Here is a 14,232-nt window from a genome sequence, read left to right on the forward strand (position 1 = left end):
GCTTAATTAAAAGGAGTGGCAACTACTCTCCAATGTTCAATTTCCTTCCTTTCCTAACATTTTAATCTGAGATGAAATACGGTACATACTTTGTTGCCCTTTTCATTATAGTTTCAGCTCTTTACATTTGTTTAAAAATAATGAGTATCCTCTTTGTGTCTGGAATTGGGTACATCAGGGAATACAAAAGAATTTTTTTCATCGTCTATGCCTTCCAGGAACTGAGGTCTCTTACACATGAAAAAATTAAGGCTAATTATCCAAATCTCTGAATTTCCTCAAGTGAAACGAGGATATCCTCATAAATCTGAATGAAAAGAGTTCACCCCAGGCTTGTGAAGATGCCTCATTCCCATTGAGTCTTGATATCCTCTAACTCATTAACTTATACAATGATTATTTATAAAGCCTGTTTGAAGGAGACAGTCATGGCTTGTACAACCGAATTCATAATAGCCGAAAAGTGGAAACAGCCCAAACATCCAGCAACTGATGAACATGAGTGGACAAATTGTGTTAAGTCCGTACAGCAGAATATCACTCGGCCATAAAAAGAAGTACTTACACAGAACTTTATGCTAAGTGAGAGAAACCAGGTACTAAAGGCTATGTATTATATAATTCCATTTATATGAAATGTCCAGAATAGGCAAATCCTTAGAGACAGAAAGTAAATTAGTGAGTGCCGAGGGCTGGAGGAAAGGGCAGATGGGGTGTGACTGCTAATGGGTGGGGAGTTTCTTTCTGGAGTGGTGCAAATGTCCTGAAGTTCGATAGCCGTGATAATTGCAGGTGTCCCTGAATATACTAAATATCACTAATGTGTACATTTTTAGAAGGGGGAATTTTACAGTCTGCAAATTATAGCTCAAATAAATAAAAAGTAATGTCTATAGAGCCAAATGAAAAGATGTTAAAGTGTATGCTAGAGAAATGCGAAATCCAGGCAAACAGTAAAGAAAATTCTTTAGAATCTTAGGAGGGAGTGTCTGCTTCTGAGAGTAGACCCATGGAATAGGTAGTGATAACTTAAATCCAGGAGCAAACAATCCCCTTTAAAGGCCAGGAGGTTCTTTTTGTTGTGGCAACTATTCTTATAAAGACCCTAACCTGACAATGAGTGACCCCAAAAATTTTGCCCTGCACATCTGTGGCTCCAATTCTGTTTCAGTCTAAAAACTCTTTTTGAAAAGCAACTCAAGTTCAGTGAGGTGAGAACCACGTATGGAATGATAACTCTTTTTGTTTGGGATGAAAAGTTGTTTCCTTAGTGGGAAAGTCTTTTTAAACCTGGAAAATCTAACATTAATAGTATAAAAATGATAAAATAACAAATCTACAATGTTAATACTTTCAAGTATATATTACATTTAGGTCAAACTGGTAGAGCCACTTTGTAATTATAATTTAAGATGTATAAATTATTTCAGAAATGATTCCCTATATAGAAATGCAGGAGGGGGCGCCCGGGTGGCTCAGTCAGTAAGCAACTGACTCAGCCTCAGCTCAGGTCCTCATCTCGTGGGTCATGAGATCAAGCCCTGTGTGGGACTCCACGCCCAGCAGGGAGGCTGATTGAAGATTCTCTCCCTCTGCCCCTCCCACTCCTGTGCACGTGCACTCATGCTCGCTCGTGCTCTCTCTCTCTCTCTCTCCTCCTCCTCTCAGATAAATAAATCTTTTTTAAAAAATAAGAAGAAGAAAGAAGAAAATACCAGAGCTTGAGAGTCATTGAATTTATAAATTTAATTGAAGAAATGCTTACAAATTCTTGCTGGGGAAGAAAAGACTTCTTAACTACTTGAGGATATTTTGATTATTACAGTCTAAATGCTAAAAAAGAAGATTGAATATGTTAAATTTATAAATGGAGTTTTGAAATGTTTAAAAGTGGTTAATTAAACTAAGTTTATAAAAGGACCTAAACTGTATCCAACTTCCTGAATGTGTTGTTAAAACTTACCAGATATATAGACAGAATGGTAAGATTTTTAAATTGAATATAATAGCTTCAGGAAAAACTGGGTTTTGGACACAGTATATTTAGTAAATTGTATGTTCCTTTTTAAAACTGCAAAGTAACAATAACTAGTATTGCTCTGCACTAAGAACCATCCTTAAGGACAACATAAGCTTTAAACAGACAGGACATGGACCCTGTGCCTTGGCTAGTTCTCGCTGCTGTTAGGTAGTCTCCACATAAAAGAAACCCAGGCTGAACATAGAGGGGTCAAAATATGGCTTTATGACCCTTCTGCCTGCTAGACCACAATCCAGAGCCTCTGAAATTATAAGTGGAGCCTGGAGAGGTTGGAAAAGCCAACTTCTCTGGCCCCCAACAGTATGAGTGGGGACGAGCTGGTCTAGCAAGAGAGGCTAGCTCCCCAGACACCTCCAGGGCACTGCTTGTGTCCCTGCTGGACAAAGTGGGAAGCTGCAAACAGCGTTAGCCGGGGATTGGCAATTTTGTTTGTTTGTTTGTTTGTTTGTTTGTTTTTAAAGGTCTAAACAGTAATTCTAGATTTTGTCTCATTGATTGAAGCATGAAAGTAGCCATAGACAAGTGAGTAAGTGTGGCTGTGTTCCAATAAAACTTTATTTGCCTGGGTGCTGGGAGGTAACCAACAGTGGCTACTGTGATTAATGTCCCTTCTACTTGTAACATTTCTTCTACATTAAGGCTTCCCCTTGAGATGATAGGAGGACGTCAGCTGGGTCTAAAAATATGAATATTTTTAAGCCGATTCTTTCTACTTGTGGAGGGAGACACCTTAGTTTGGATGCAGAAGTTGGAGCAAAGACCTACCTGTGGGAATCACTCCAGGCTCGGGAGGGTCAGGTGGAATCCCCAGAGTAGAGGAGATATTCTGCAGGAGTCCTGGGTATCTTTCATTGTTCCTTGAAGACAGGAAGCATCCATACCTCATTTCTGCCTCTCACAGTGGTTGTCCGATTCACAGGCTTTTTGGATAGGTGAATAAAACAAACCTTCTAGGTATATCAAAAAGAGAAAATAGATGTAATCTGTTCTGTAATTCTAGGTTAGCAGATTAAGCAAAAAAACAGGAATGCTTTTCAGATTCTAGCTCCTACCACCAAAGCAGTGGGATCATTTTATTTAGCTCTTCTGGAACACACTGACTTCTCCTGTGCAGTGGAAGATGGGGTTTCTATATAATTATTGTCACAATATATAACATTTGCCACACTTCAGAGATTACTGATCGGGCAGGAAGACTTCTAATAAAGGTGGGGCTCAGTCACCGGTCATAACCTGCTGGCATTCGTCTAGCTTTTTAATTATCCCAAAGTCAGGTGGGCTGCACTTTGCTTAAGAAAGAAGCGATCTTACCGAAACTACACTTTTATGTTACACCTAACATTCTTGAAACCAATCATCCATTATAGATCTGCGCTCCCAAAGTAATATTGTGGTCTTGGTTAATATCAAGGGGTTGTTTTCTGGTCCCTTTTAATACAGTAAAAAGTAAACAATATCTGTTCTGTGTTGTAGTATCTTTGGGACTACGGTAAGTTGGTTTTGCTTATATTCTTTATTTCTGCCTTTAATGACATCTTTAGTACCTTTCTAAGGATTTCAAAATCCTGCAAGCAGCACAATGAAAAGGGGAACAGCTGGTGCTGCTCTCTCTGGACTAACCTTCTTTGAACAAGCTGCCAAGAATGCACTCTGAAGAATCTTAATGATGCCCTGCCACTTTATCTCCAGACCCCATCCTGGAGCCACGGTGTGGGCAAAGTTCTTTCTGACTTTGGTGAAGGTTACCAAGCGAAGCCTGCTCCATGAGCTTCTACAGTTAAGACCACAAGGCTGGACGGCCCCTTGGCATACTCCCAGGCGAGATGTACATACTGTGCGTGCCGGTGAGTGCTTGGCACCCGACTCTCTAGAAAGAAGAAAGTCTTGGTTTGTAGCACTTGCAGATTTCCATGGCATAAATAATTCAGACCCTGACCAGTTTTGTGGCTCCTAGAATTTGATGTCCTTGCCTGGGGGCGGAAAGAGAAGGCTCACGACCAGCATTTCAGTACGAATGTTTCCGCCACTGTGATATGGGACTACAACGGAGCATTTCCTCTAATGATGAAAGTAAGGAGTAGGTGAGGATGAGGCAAGTTCTGCTCCCTTTCGGACAGTCACGGTCAATATCCTACAAGTTTCACTCATCGCTGAGGCTCTCTGAACAGCCTATTAATTGGAGCCCTGGAGTACATGTATCATGTAGACCATAGTTCTACCAAAGAGTTCAAGACCCATATGAACCTATGTCAGAAAACATTATTCATCTAGTTGTTGGAAAAATACAGGCATGCCATGGACACGCTGTGGACTTAAAATGACAAGAAACCCATAACTGGCTCAAGGTGGTTACTGAGTCGTGGGTTCTTACAAGATGCATCGCGCATCTGACCTGAGCTCTGCCTACCAGACCCCCAGCCGCAGCTGACTTTCTGTGTTTTGCTTGTGTTCCTCACCCAGAATCCCTGTTGTCTTGTCTTACCTGCTGACTGATCACTGTTGCCTTGAAGGAGCTGACATTGTCAGCCTGATTCCTGTGCCAGAGATGAAGAAGGAATGTGCCTTTATTTCGAAAGTTTCTCTGGGCAATCTTCTACCAAGATATTTCTTTTTCACTTTGACTTGAATTATTTTAATATTCCTCCCTCTCTCGATTTGAATCCATTGCTTTTCTTCCAGTTGTATAATCAGGGTCCCATAAATGAGTGAAAAAGCCTTTAGTAAACTGTGCGGTATTAAACCGTCTTTTATGGTCACTGAAAAGCCAGGGGCAATGGGGCTTGTAATCTTTTAATACAGATGATGAGGACAGCCTCCTCTTCCGGCTGTTGTCTCTGTTTTTTGTTTTCTAGCGTTCCGCTCTCAGCATTGGAATCCCACACATTAGCCGGTGGAGCGCTGGCACAGGGCACACTTACACCGCCTTCACACACTCGCCAGTCTTGTTCAGAAAGTGGTGGTCGAATGAATGAAGTTACAGGGAGCGAACTTTCAGGACCCACGTGTTCAAAGCTTCTCGTACTAATCTTCACCCTATGTCAATGCACCACAACCACCCTCAAGTTAAGAAAGGTCCATTATAACTGGCTAGTTTTTTTCCTCAGAGGGAATAGGTGTGTCGTGGGTAGGTGGGGATCTAGAGAAGTAACGTGCAGAAAAGATATCCAGCTTCTATCTCCACTGAGAAAGCAAGCTAAATTGCCCCAGACAGGGGGAGAAATACCTACAGTACCACCCCAGGTGGCATTCTGCACATGAGACGGGGGAGGGATTTTTAGTTACTGCTGTGACTGGTACAGGGTAATGGCATTGAGTTCACTAGGACTAGGGGTGACCTCCTGAAAGATGCACAGCACAGTCCCATGGAGTAAAGAACTAACCCCCTTTTCAGTGTCTTACAACACATTCATGTGGGTCAAAGCACTGTTTATAAGTATCTGAGCTTAGAACTTAATTCGATGTCACATAAAAACACTAAGTCATCCCTTTTGGACTGTTTTCTCCTCCTGCTCCCCAGAGTGTTTAAAGGAAAATGAGGCCAACTCTGGGCACACAGTCCTTACATGCTCTAATAACAAAAATAGGAGAAACAAGCAGTTATTGTTATAAATAAAATGAGATTTGCAGGCTTTTAAAACGGAAGACCTATTATTGCAGTTCAGAAACTATTTACATGACTTCCAGAAATGTAGTCACAGCGGGTTTGCAAGAATTAAAAAGAAATTTTTGCTCGTGAAGTGAGGGCAAGATAGGGAAGTTGGTATTATTACATATCCTTGTTAGAGGTCCTGCAAGTTGGAAAGGGTTATTATTCCTCTTCTCAAAGAAACATAGAGGACATCTCCTACCCGATTTCGCAGCTGTTACAAACGTGAGCAGCAAAGCGATGGTGCCGAGTTGTCTGTTAGGACTCTACAGTAAGTGCGTGGTGGGAATCAACAGAATGCAGTCATGTGCGTCACCCCACAGTGGCGTGAATGAGGAGGGCTCTGACAGCATAGCTAAAATAAGTTGGCTGCTTACGACAGCTTTGTTTTCCCATCTCTAGGGTGGACACATGGCCACTAACAAATGCCCACTCTCTGCGGCTAACCCAAAAATAGCCAGCTGACTACAGGTTGCCAGGCAGCTGGATTCTGACGTCACTGCCCCAAGTGCCGCCTCCCGAAGCCAGTGAGAAGCAGTCCCCTCCTCCTCGTCCCTGCAGCTTCCATTGAGGCGTAGTATTTAAGTGGCTGATTAAGTATTCAAAACATGGGATTTATGTTGGTCAAACTTAAACGCCTTGTTCTTTAATATTATACAGCAGCATTATGAAAGGACACACAAAAAAAAAGATAAAGTGAACAAGTCAAATGTGACTGTAATTTGTATCTTAATAATACAGAGGAGGTGAAATTTGAAGTTCAAGTTGACAGAAAACTAAACGATGGAACGCCTGGGTGGCACAGTCGGTTAGGCATCTGACTCTTGGTTTTGTCTCAGGTCTGGTCTCAGGGTCGTGGGATCGAGCCCCACGTGGGGCTCCACACTAGGTGCAGAGTCTACCTGAGATTTCACTCTCTCCTCCCTTGACCCCACACTTTCTCGTGTGTTCTCACACTCAGGCTGTCTCTCTCGAATAAGTAAATAAAAATATATTAAAGAAAACCAAATGAAAATGTTAACCCAATGGGAGAAGTTCAGGTCAGAGCATGAGGTCTCCATCGTCCCCTCTCTTGTATTACCTGCTTTGTTTTTAGAAACATGAAACTCTGGGTAATGAAAAGCTGTGTTCTGGCAACAACCGGTCACTCACTGTGCTTGAAACTCACTGAAACGCCAGACTAGTTTTACGGTTGATGTTATAAACGAAGGATGGTGTGGAATCATTTGGATACCAGTTGGGGGAGTATAGCAGGGTGAGGGAGATACCTGCTTAGGTTACAGATCGGAAAATCTCGGGTTACGCAGCCATAGTTGTCAGCTTAACACCATTAGGCTCCTTTATCTGGTGACCACCCTGTAATGGAACCTTCCATTTCCTCCTCAGGTTTCATATTCAGCAGGAACAACTTCAGAAACTACCTTCAGACATCTTTATTATCTTCCAAGTGTGCCCACGCGATAGTCTGTATTTTCAGTTGCCTAGAGACCAACCTAATGGGTACTTAAAACCTGACTTTCTGTGTCTGGTCCATATTGTAAAATATCACAAGTTCTATTCTGTGATTGCTTAAATCTAACTTCGTTTTCAAATTAGCTGTCAGTATGCCACCAGGATCAATTCTGTGAATTTTTAAGCCAACCGTTTGAAGGTATTGTTGGTAACGTGCACTTACTGTGCACGTTAGTCTTTCTCTTTATCCTAATATTCCTGAATTTCTTGCCACCAGTCCTCTTCTGTTATCGGCAAGACTTAAAATGATGTGAGGTTATGAAACGGGGCAAGGGTAAAACTTCCTTCATGTACCAGATTTTGGACGTTCCGTGCCATCCCCTCTTGGTGGGAGGCATTATTGATCAAATACCAGATTCTGTTTGTGCATTCTGAAGCCCCACTTTGTGGGAGAAGCAAGGAGCCTGACATCTCTGATTTTATACTCTCCAGAGCAGCCAGCTCCTCCGCCAAGCTGTGGCCTTAAACACGGTCCCCACCTGTCCCCCCTGCCAGCTCTGCTCTCCCCCTGCTGGCTGCTGGCTTCCCTTGGTGGGACAGAGCCCGTCTAGTGCCGGTTGTTGCACAAGCAGATTTCAGTTTCTCTTGGAAGTGGGTTGCTTTCAGTGCTCTAAAGAAAAGAAACTAAAAGAAGGGAGTTTACATTTTCCATAAGGGAGAATTCTCTTAACAACGTGATTTATAAAATACCTTGGGCAAACACTGTTCTGAAGTTGTATACCCGCTTTCTGATCGGAAAGGAGATTTTCATTACTTTCCAGAATCAGCTGATGAGAGTCCTTCCATTTTCACAGGCTTTTTTTTTTTTTAAAGTAGTAGTATTTATTGCTAATTTGCAGACATTTACAGAAGGACTTTGGAGACACACTTGAACTCTAGAATGTTAGCGTAATTGTGGTTCCTACACTAGCATAAAGCCTTAGTATTTCTTATGTCTATCTTCTTGCTAACATGAAAATAATGTACACATATTTTAATGCCACTTTTGGATGATGTACCTCTGCTGTACTCTGGTCCTTGCCGTGATAGAGGCAAAATGAAACCACATTGGGAATGGCATGTGGTTGAGACCCTTTTTTTTTCTAGGTCTCGAGTATTGACTAAGGTAAGACCTTGGAATTTGCCCTGGCACATGGGATTTAATGAAATCTGTTGACCAAGAATGTCTTCAAACAGTGGTTCTTCTGGTGTTGCTACTCACTGTATTTTATGTTAATAAAACCTCACTAGGCTGTACATACGGTGTTCAGTTCTTATGTGACGGAGTGTGGGCAGGACCACAGCTTTGCAAGCTTTGTGTTTTATCATACCCTTTGAGAGGTCATCAGTACTTCCAGAAGATGTCACAATTTGATGTTTCCTCTCGGTCTTGAGTTGGTAATCTTGGACACTATTAGTCAGTAACCTATTAGCCTCTGTGCTAAGAATGACTTGTGACTGAATATTTACCAAACAGGTTCTTAAGATAGCAAATTCTCCACTCACATACCAGTTAAAAGGTCATGATTTTTGCCTCCCTGAAAATTCAGGACTAGGAGAAAAAAACAGGATGCTTTGTATATATATGTATCTGTATAACAGTTTAAATATGCATATACACACGCATACTCAGTTTCTAGCCTCTTTCCTAAAAAGTGCTTTCCCAGGTCTCAAAAATGGATACCTGAAGTTTAAGGGGGAGAGAGAAAAAAGATTATTTAAACTACCAGTTTTTGTCGTATATGCATTTGGTAGTCAAAATATGCACTTGGTAGTCAAAATAATTCTGAGTAATTGATCCAGTACGTACTGTAGTTTGCCACCAATTAAGTAAGTTAGCAAGGGGGTGTAGCAAAAGCTGCTCTGCTGGTGGTTTTGATGGAATTGAATCTTCCTGGTGCCTGCAGTGTACTCTGCCCTGTGTGCTGGTGCATGTAATTCTTTTTTTTTTTTTTTTTAAAGATTTTATTTGTTTATTTGACAGACAGAGATCACAAGTAGACAGAGAGGCAGGCAGAGAGAGAGAGAAAGGGAAGCAGGGCCCCCGCTGAGCAGAGAGCCCCATGTGGGGCTCCATCCCAGGACCCTGGGATCATGACCTGAGCTGAAGGCAATGGCGTAACCCACTGAGCCACCCAGGTGCCCCTGGTGCACGTAATTCTTTCTTAGACTCCATCACCTCCCATGCAGATAAGTGTGTGGGTTTGTAAGCAGGTCACTCACCCCTAAAGAAAACAGTCCTGGGTCACAACGTAGGACCCACATTATAACAGCAGCAGTGGATGGAATTCTAGAAAGTCCTAGGCATCACAGTTTATAAGCGTTCTCCTTGAAATCCCCCCTATTTTGTCACTCACAAACTTCTGGAATTAGAGAGGTCCTGATATAACTAATAACATATTTATCTTCTCCCCCACTTAAGGTCAAAAAATATTTTGAACTTGAACCCCTTGCACGTGGGAAACGCTGGATTCTGCAACCCTGCTCACTGGACGACATGGAGGCACTGAAAGACAGCTTCTCTCAACTGATAAATTTGTTAGAAGAGAAAGACCATGAAGCTGTAAGAATGTGAAATCTGGCAAAGAACACGGGTTCCCAAAGGCCTTGAACCTATCGTGTTAGTTTCTCATTTTAATTTTATTTTGGTATCAAGACTTTCGTGGCTTCAGTGTCTCTTTTCCTCTAGTTATCTCCGACTCTCATCTCTCTATTAAAGTGAATATTCTGTAAATCAGGTGAATCATCATCGGCATTAACGTCAAGTACACACTACTGAGAGAGAATTTATTCTCTGTTTACCACTAATTATCTTCGCCGCATGTCTCTTCCTTCTGTTGTTCTAAGCAGCTCTTCTGTACTCTGTGTTAAAATGGATGGAATTCGTGGCTCACAGAAATCAAATCCCTTACGAAGGACTCAGGGAGACTCAGAACCTTGACTCCTTTTCCCTGGGTTTGGGGGTGGAATGTTATACGACTGGGGCTCCTCATTTTATGTCTATTGTTTTCAAGATCTCTTGGGGTGTTTATTTTATTTTATCCTTGAGTTTTTTTGTATGTGGGCCTCATAGATTATGAGAGAAAAATGAGCACCAAAAACTTCAATAAATCACCTTATCAGAGAGGAATATCCTACCAAGATAAAAAACGTGGAAGAACTTTAAAGACAAGATCCAGAATTTCCTTGATTCCATCTGAAGTCTCACTCCCCTGTCTTAAGAGCAGAAACTTTCCGTTTTTGAGACGAGCGAGAATGTAGGCACAATGCGGGTGTGCCTCACTGATGACTATTTCATCGAGTCCTCCAATATTTTTTTAATGGAAAGAGTCCCCTGCATAAAGTCAAGCTGCAACATGACAGAGGTATCTTTCTCTAAAAATCTTAAAAGTGTCTGATTGAAAGAGAGAAGATAATTTTTTAAATAATAGATAAAAATTTTAAAAAGAGCCAAATGAAGTATAGTTTATACTGGCTAGGGTTTAAGCTGGCATGGATTTGACAAAGAAAACAAAGACAGAATCATCTGGATATTCATTCATTAAGTGCTAATGGAGTTTAACGGAGTCGCTGATTGTCTCCGATGAGTAATTAAAGGTCTGTCAGTATTCCTATTATAAACCTCTATTTTCAGGGGTTTCAGTGTGCCCTTAAAAAAAAAATGTGCTGGGGCTGCAGCAAATCATTTTAGGGCCTAGATTCAGTCTTTGGAACTCTTTTTTTTTTTTTCCATTTGATTTAAATGATAAAATTATGTAGAGATAAATGTGCAGTTTTACTAAGGTTTGGCACCTTTGACCTTTTTTAAATCAAGAATAATCTATAGATATTGAAGTTTATGGATGTAATCCTCTTTGGCACATTTTGTAGATTTTTGACCGCTTCAAACACAAAATGGCCAAATGTTAGAAAACTGCTCCTTTCACCTGAGCAATAAAAACATGTTTGTAATTTTTAGGTAGCACAGACTGGTTCTCAGATACCACAGACTCGCACTGTATTACACGGTGATGTAATACCTTGTAATTCTCCAGAAGATATACATCATTCAGCTATAGCTTTTGTGGTTTCATCTTGTAGGTGGATTTTAATGAAATCATTACCTTTGAAACATCGACCACTTCTTTAAGCTTCCCCCGCCCCCGATGGAATGGATCCAAAAAGATTCGTATTCAATCTTGTCCCCAGTGTCCTTGAATATTTTTCACTGCGTAATCCGTGAGCAGCACAAAACTTTTATTCCGATGACCAATTACACAGTCCCTGCTTGCATTTTTGTTTTGTTGTGCTCATCTTCTGTGAAAAATAAATGATTCTTAGGCATTGCTTTCTCTGCAAGTTCATTAAATGGAGAATGTTGTCTTTTTAAGATACTGTGGCTGAGTGCTCCTAGGCCATCTGTTAAATGACTTCCCGTTGTCTGTGTGTGTGTGTGTTCATGTGTGCGCCAGTGATGGGCTTCTTCTCAGACCCACGACTGTCTGCAGTGTCTCAGCCGTCAGAATGAAAACATTATCAATCAGTACCCAACAACAGCTGTTTTTGACAAGTTTCTGTCTGACGCCTAATGCTTTACAACTGTCAATAAGGCTCCTTCTTTGTCTGGCAGTTCGGAGCTCACAGTCTTGCTGCTTCTGAGCGAGCGGCATCCTGTCCTTGTAACCCTAGTTTTGGAAATCCACTTGGGGGGGGCGGGGAGGGGGCTTGGATGGGCCAGTGTGGGTGGGTGGCGGGTGGGTGGTGTGTGTGTACCGCTCTTCCTACTTCCATGTAAAGTGCCACAGGTGTCTTAGTTTGCATATTCAAATATTATGTAGGAAAAACAGTCTGTTATGTATTTCTCCACTTAGTTTCTTGTTATATTTATGGAAGTTACCCATTTTTGTATCTTCTTAGCTAAAGCAGTTGCCTTTTTGTAATGGCAATTAATTTATATGACAAAACTTTGTACCTACTGTAGTTTATAGTTATTGGTTGCTAATTAACTGCCATCTTGCCCTGTCTTTCTATTAAAAAAAAAAATCTGTATCTATACTTAAAGGGTAACAGATTTATGTGGACAATTGCCAGACAAGAAGAACTTGTATTGTCCGTGATTTATATATGATTTCCCCTATCTTCAAATGAAAATAAACGCTGAGTAGAATTGATGTTTTTGGACTTACTCCTTTCAAGCTTTTTAGCATTTGGGAGTCCCAGATTTCTGTTACATTTGTGTTGCCTGTTTAAGTCTTCAAAATAAGTTCTGCTGCTCTTGGGTCAAAACAAATGATTAATTCACATTTCCTTTAAGGCCATTGTGAAAACTTAAAAGACCAAAAAAAAAAAAAGAGCTGGTATCTTTTCCAGTTGGTTTGTCTTCACCAGCGATTTACTTTCACTGGAGCTGTTCCTTCAGAATGAGTGAGCAGAGTCGAGATGTTAATGTAAAGTGTCACCTTTCAGTCAAAGCAGCATCTTTTAATATCTGCTGTAAAAGCAATGTTCTGAGAGTAACTGGTGCAATGAGCTGTCTCCTTCAGTGGTGATCAACGCCAAGGAACTAAAGATATTTAAGTGACTCAAGGAAATGCTGTGTATTTACAGGTCCGACTCTAAAGAAGGAGAGTATTCTGTAAAAGAGAAAAAGTGAGAAAAAAAAAACTAAAGGGATAGATGGATGGAAGAAGAAAAAGAAACAGAAAAAGATGCAAAATTCAAATCCCAGCTCTTGTTTGGTCCCAGATGCAGCATTATCCTGATACATCGTTTGATCACACCGAAAGCTCACAACCCTTCCCTTCTAAGCTGGGATCCAAGCTGCATTCCTAGTTTTATTTCCAAGGTAGGCAGTTAGTAGGTATCAAGTTCCTCAGCATCTCAGACCCATCCAGGCAAACGTGGACAGAACTGTATGACTTTTGAAGCAAGTGGGTTTGCCTAACGTCCAGATGGAATATTCAAACTCAAGTGGAAATCTCATATTCATGCCTGGCTTCATCTTCTTTATAATTTTTGAGTGCATTTTCATTAACCTTCTGACCTAATGGTGCAAACAGAAAAGCAAAAGTATGTGGAGGGGGATGGGGGGAATGGGAACTACCCTTTGGGAGCCCTCATTTTCATTGAATTTGGGAAGGAGGATCTGTCTTTGTTATGCAGAAACTTTAGGAGAATATAGATGCACTCCCTGCCTTGCTTTTACCCTACCCTGGATTCTGGAGATCTGAAGTCCGTGCTGTGAAATGCATTATCACATCGTGTTAGGAATTCCTGACTCCCAAGAGTTCACAACTTGTGGTCACCACTGACTCAGCATGATTAAATGATTTGCATCTCAGGGTTAAATGTTTTCCAATTTGGATGCATGAGGTGACTGATGGGCTAGTGTTTTGGCACCCTACCCCACCCCCCTCACACTGATACAGGAACATGAAAAGGATCCCCTGTGAGACCCAGAAGCCTCAGATGGGGTATCAGTTTCTGCTCCCCTTCCCCATTCTCTTTAAATTAAAACCTAAACGAAAAACTGGCCTTCCACCTACTATTTCATCGAAGCTAGAAATTCTGACCTCTCATCCTGGGGGTTCATCTGTTTGTGACAGACTCTTCATGAAGTGACTTTCTGTGAAACCAAAGAGTTTTAAAGGCACCAAGAAGAATCTCTCCAACATAGGCCTTGCCTTGCGTCCTTCTTTCCTTACAGAATGAAGTGAAGGAAAAAGTGCATGACTTTTCAATCGGATTTTCACTGTCTTCCCATATTGCCATCCATCTCTGCTCTCCGCGTGCTCTAGTCACTGGATGCAGGTTTAGGAAGGCCACCTGTGGTATTCTGGGGCTTGGCTTGCCCCACCCTTTCACGTTCCCCTCTGGTCCTCCGATCTAATGGGAGTTGTCATGGGATACTCTGTATGAATGATGACTTTTTACAAGGAAATAGTTCAGGCTTGGTGGTTTAAAGTAACCTCGTTTACCATGTACAGTGTTGTGAGGTCACTGGTATCCTGTTTGGAGAATAAGGAAAGGGACTCATTGATTTTGTGCCTTGCTAAGATCAACCTGGCTTAGGACC

At 41.4% G+C, this 14,232-nt stretch overlaps 1 protein-coding gene across 3 annotated transcripts in view; it reads left to right on the forward strand.

The window, feature by feature from the left end:
- Nucleotides 1-12,508, forward strand: part of ARL15 (ADP ribosylation factor like GTPase 15) — a 395,820-nt gene extending 383,312 nt beyond the window's left edge. For all 3 annotated transcript variants that reach the window (XM_032337414.1, XM_032337417.1, XM_032337415.1), the window contains one exon: nt 9,601-12,508. In XM_032337414.1, coding sequence (XP_032193305.1) covers nt 9,601-9,753 — 153 coding nt within the window. In that variant the 3' untranslated portion in view covers nt 9,754-12,508. The remainder of the gene's footprint in view (nt 1-9,600) is intronic.
- The last annotated feature ends 1,724 nt before the right edge of the window (nt 12,509-14,232 follow it).

The sequence above is a fragment of the Mustela erminea genome, chromosome 3 (assembly GCF_009829155.1).
Source record: "Mustela erminea isolate mMusErm1 chromosome 3, mMusErm1.Pri, whole genome shotgun sequence".
NCBI classification, from domain to species: domain Eukaryota; kingdom Metazoa; phylum Chordata; class Mammalia; order Carnivora; family Mustelidae; genus Mustela; species Mustela erminea.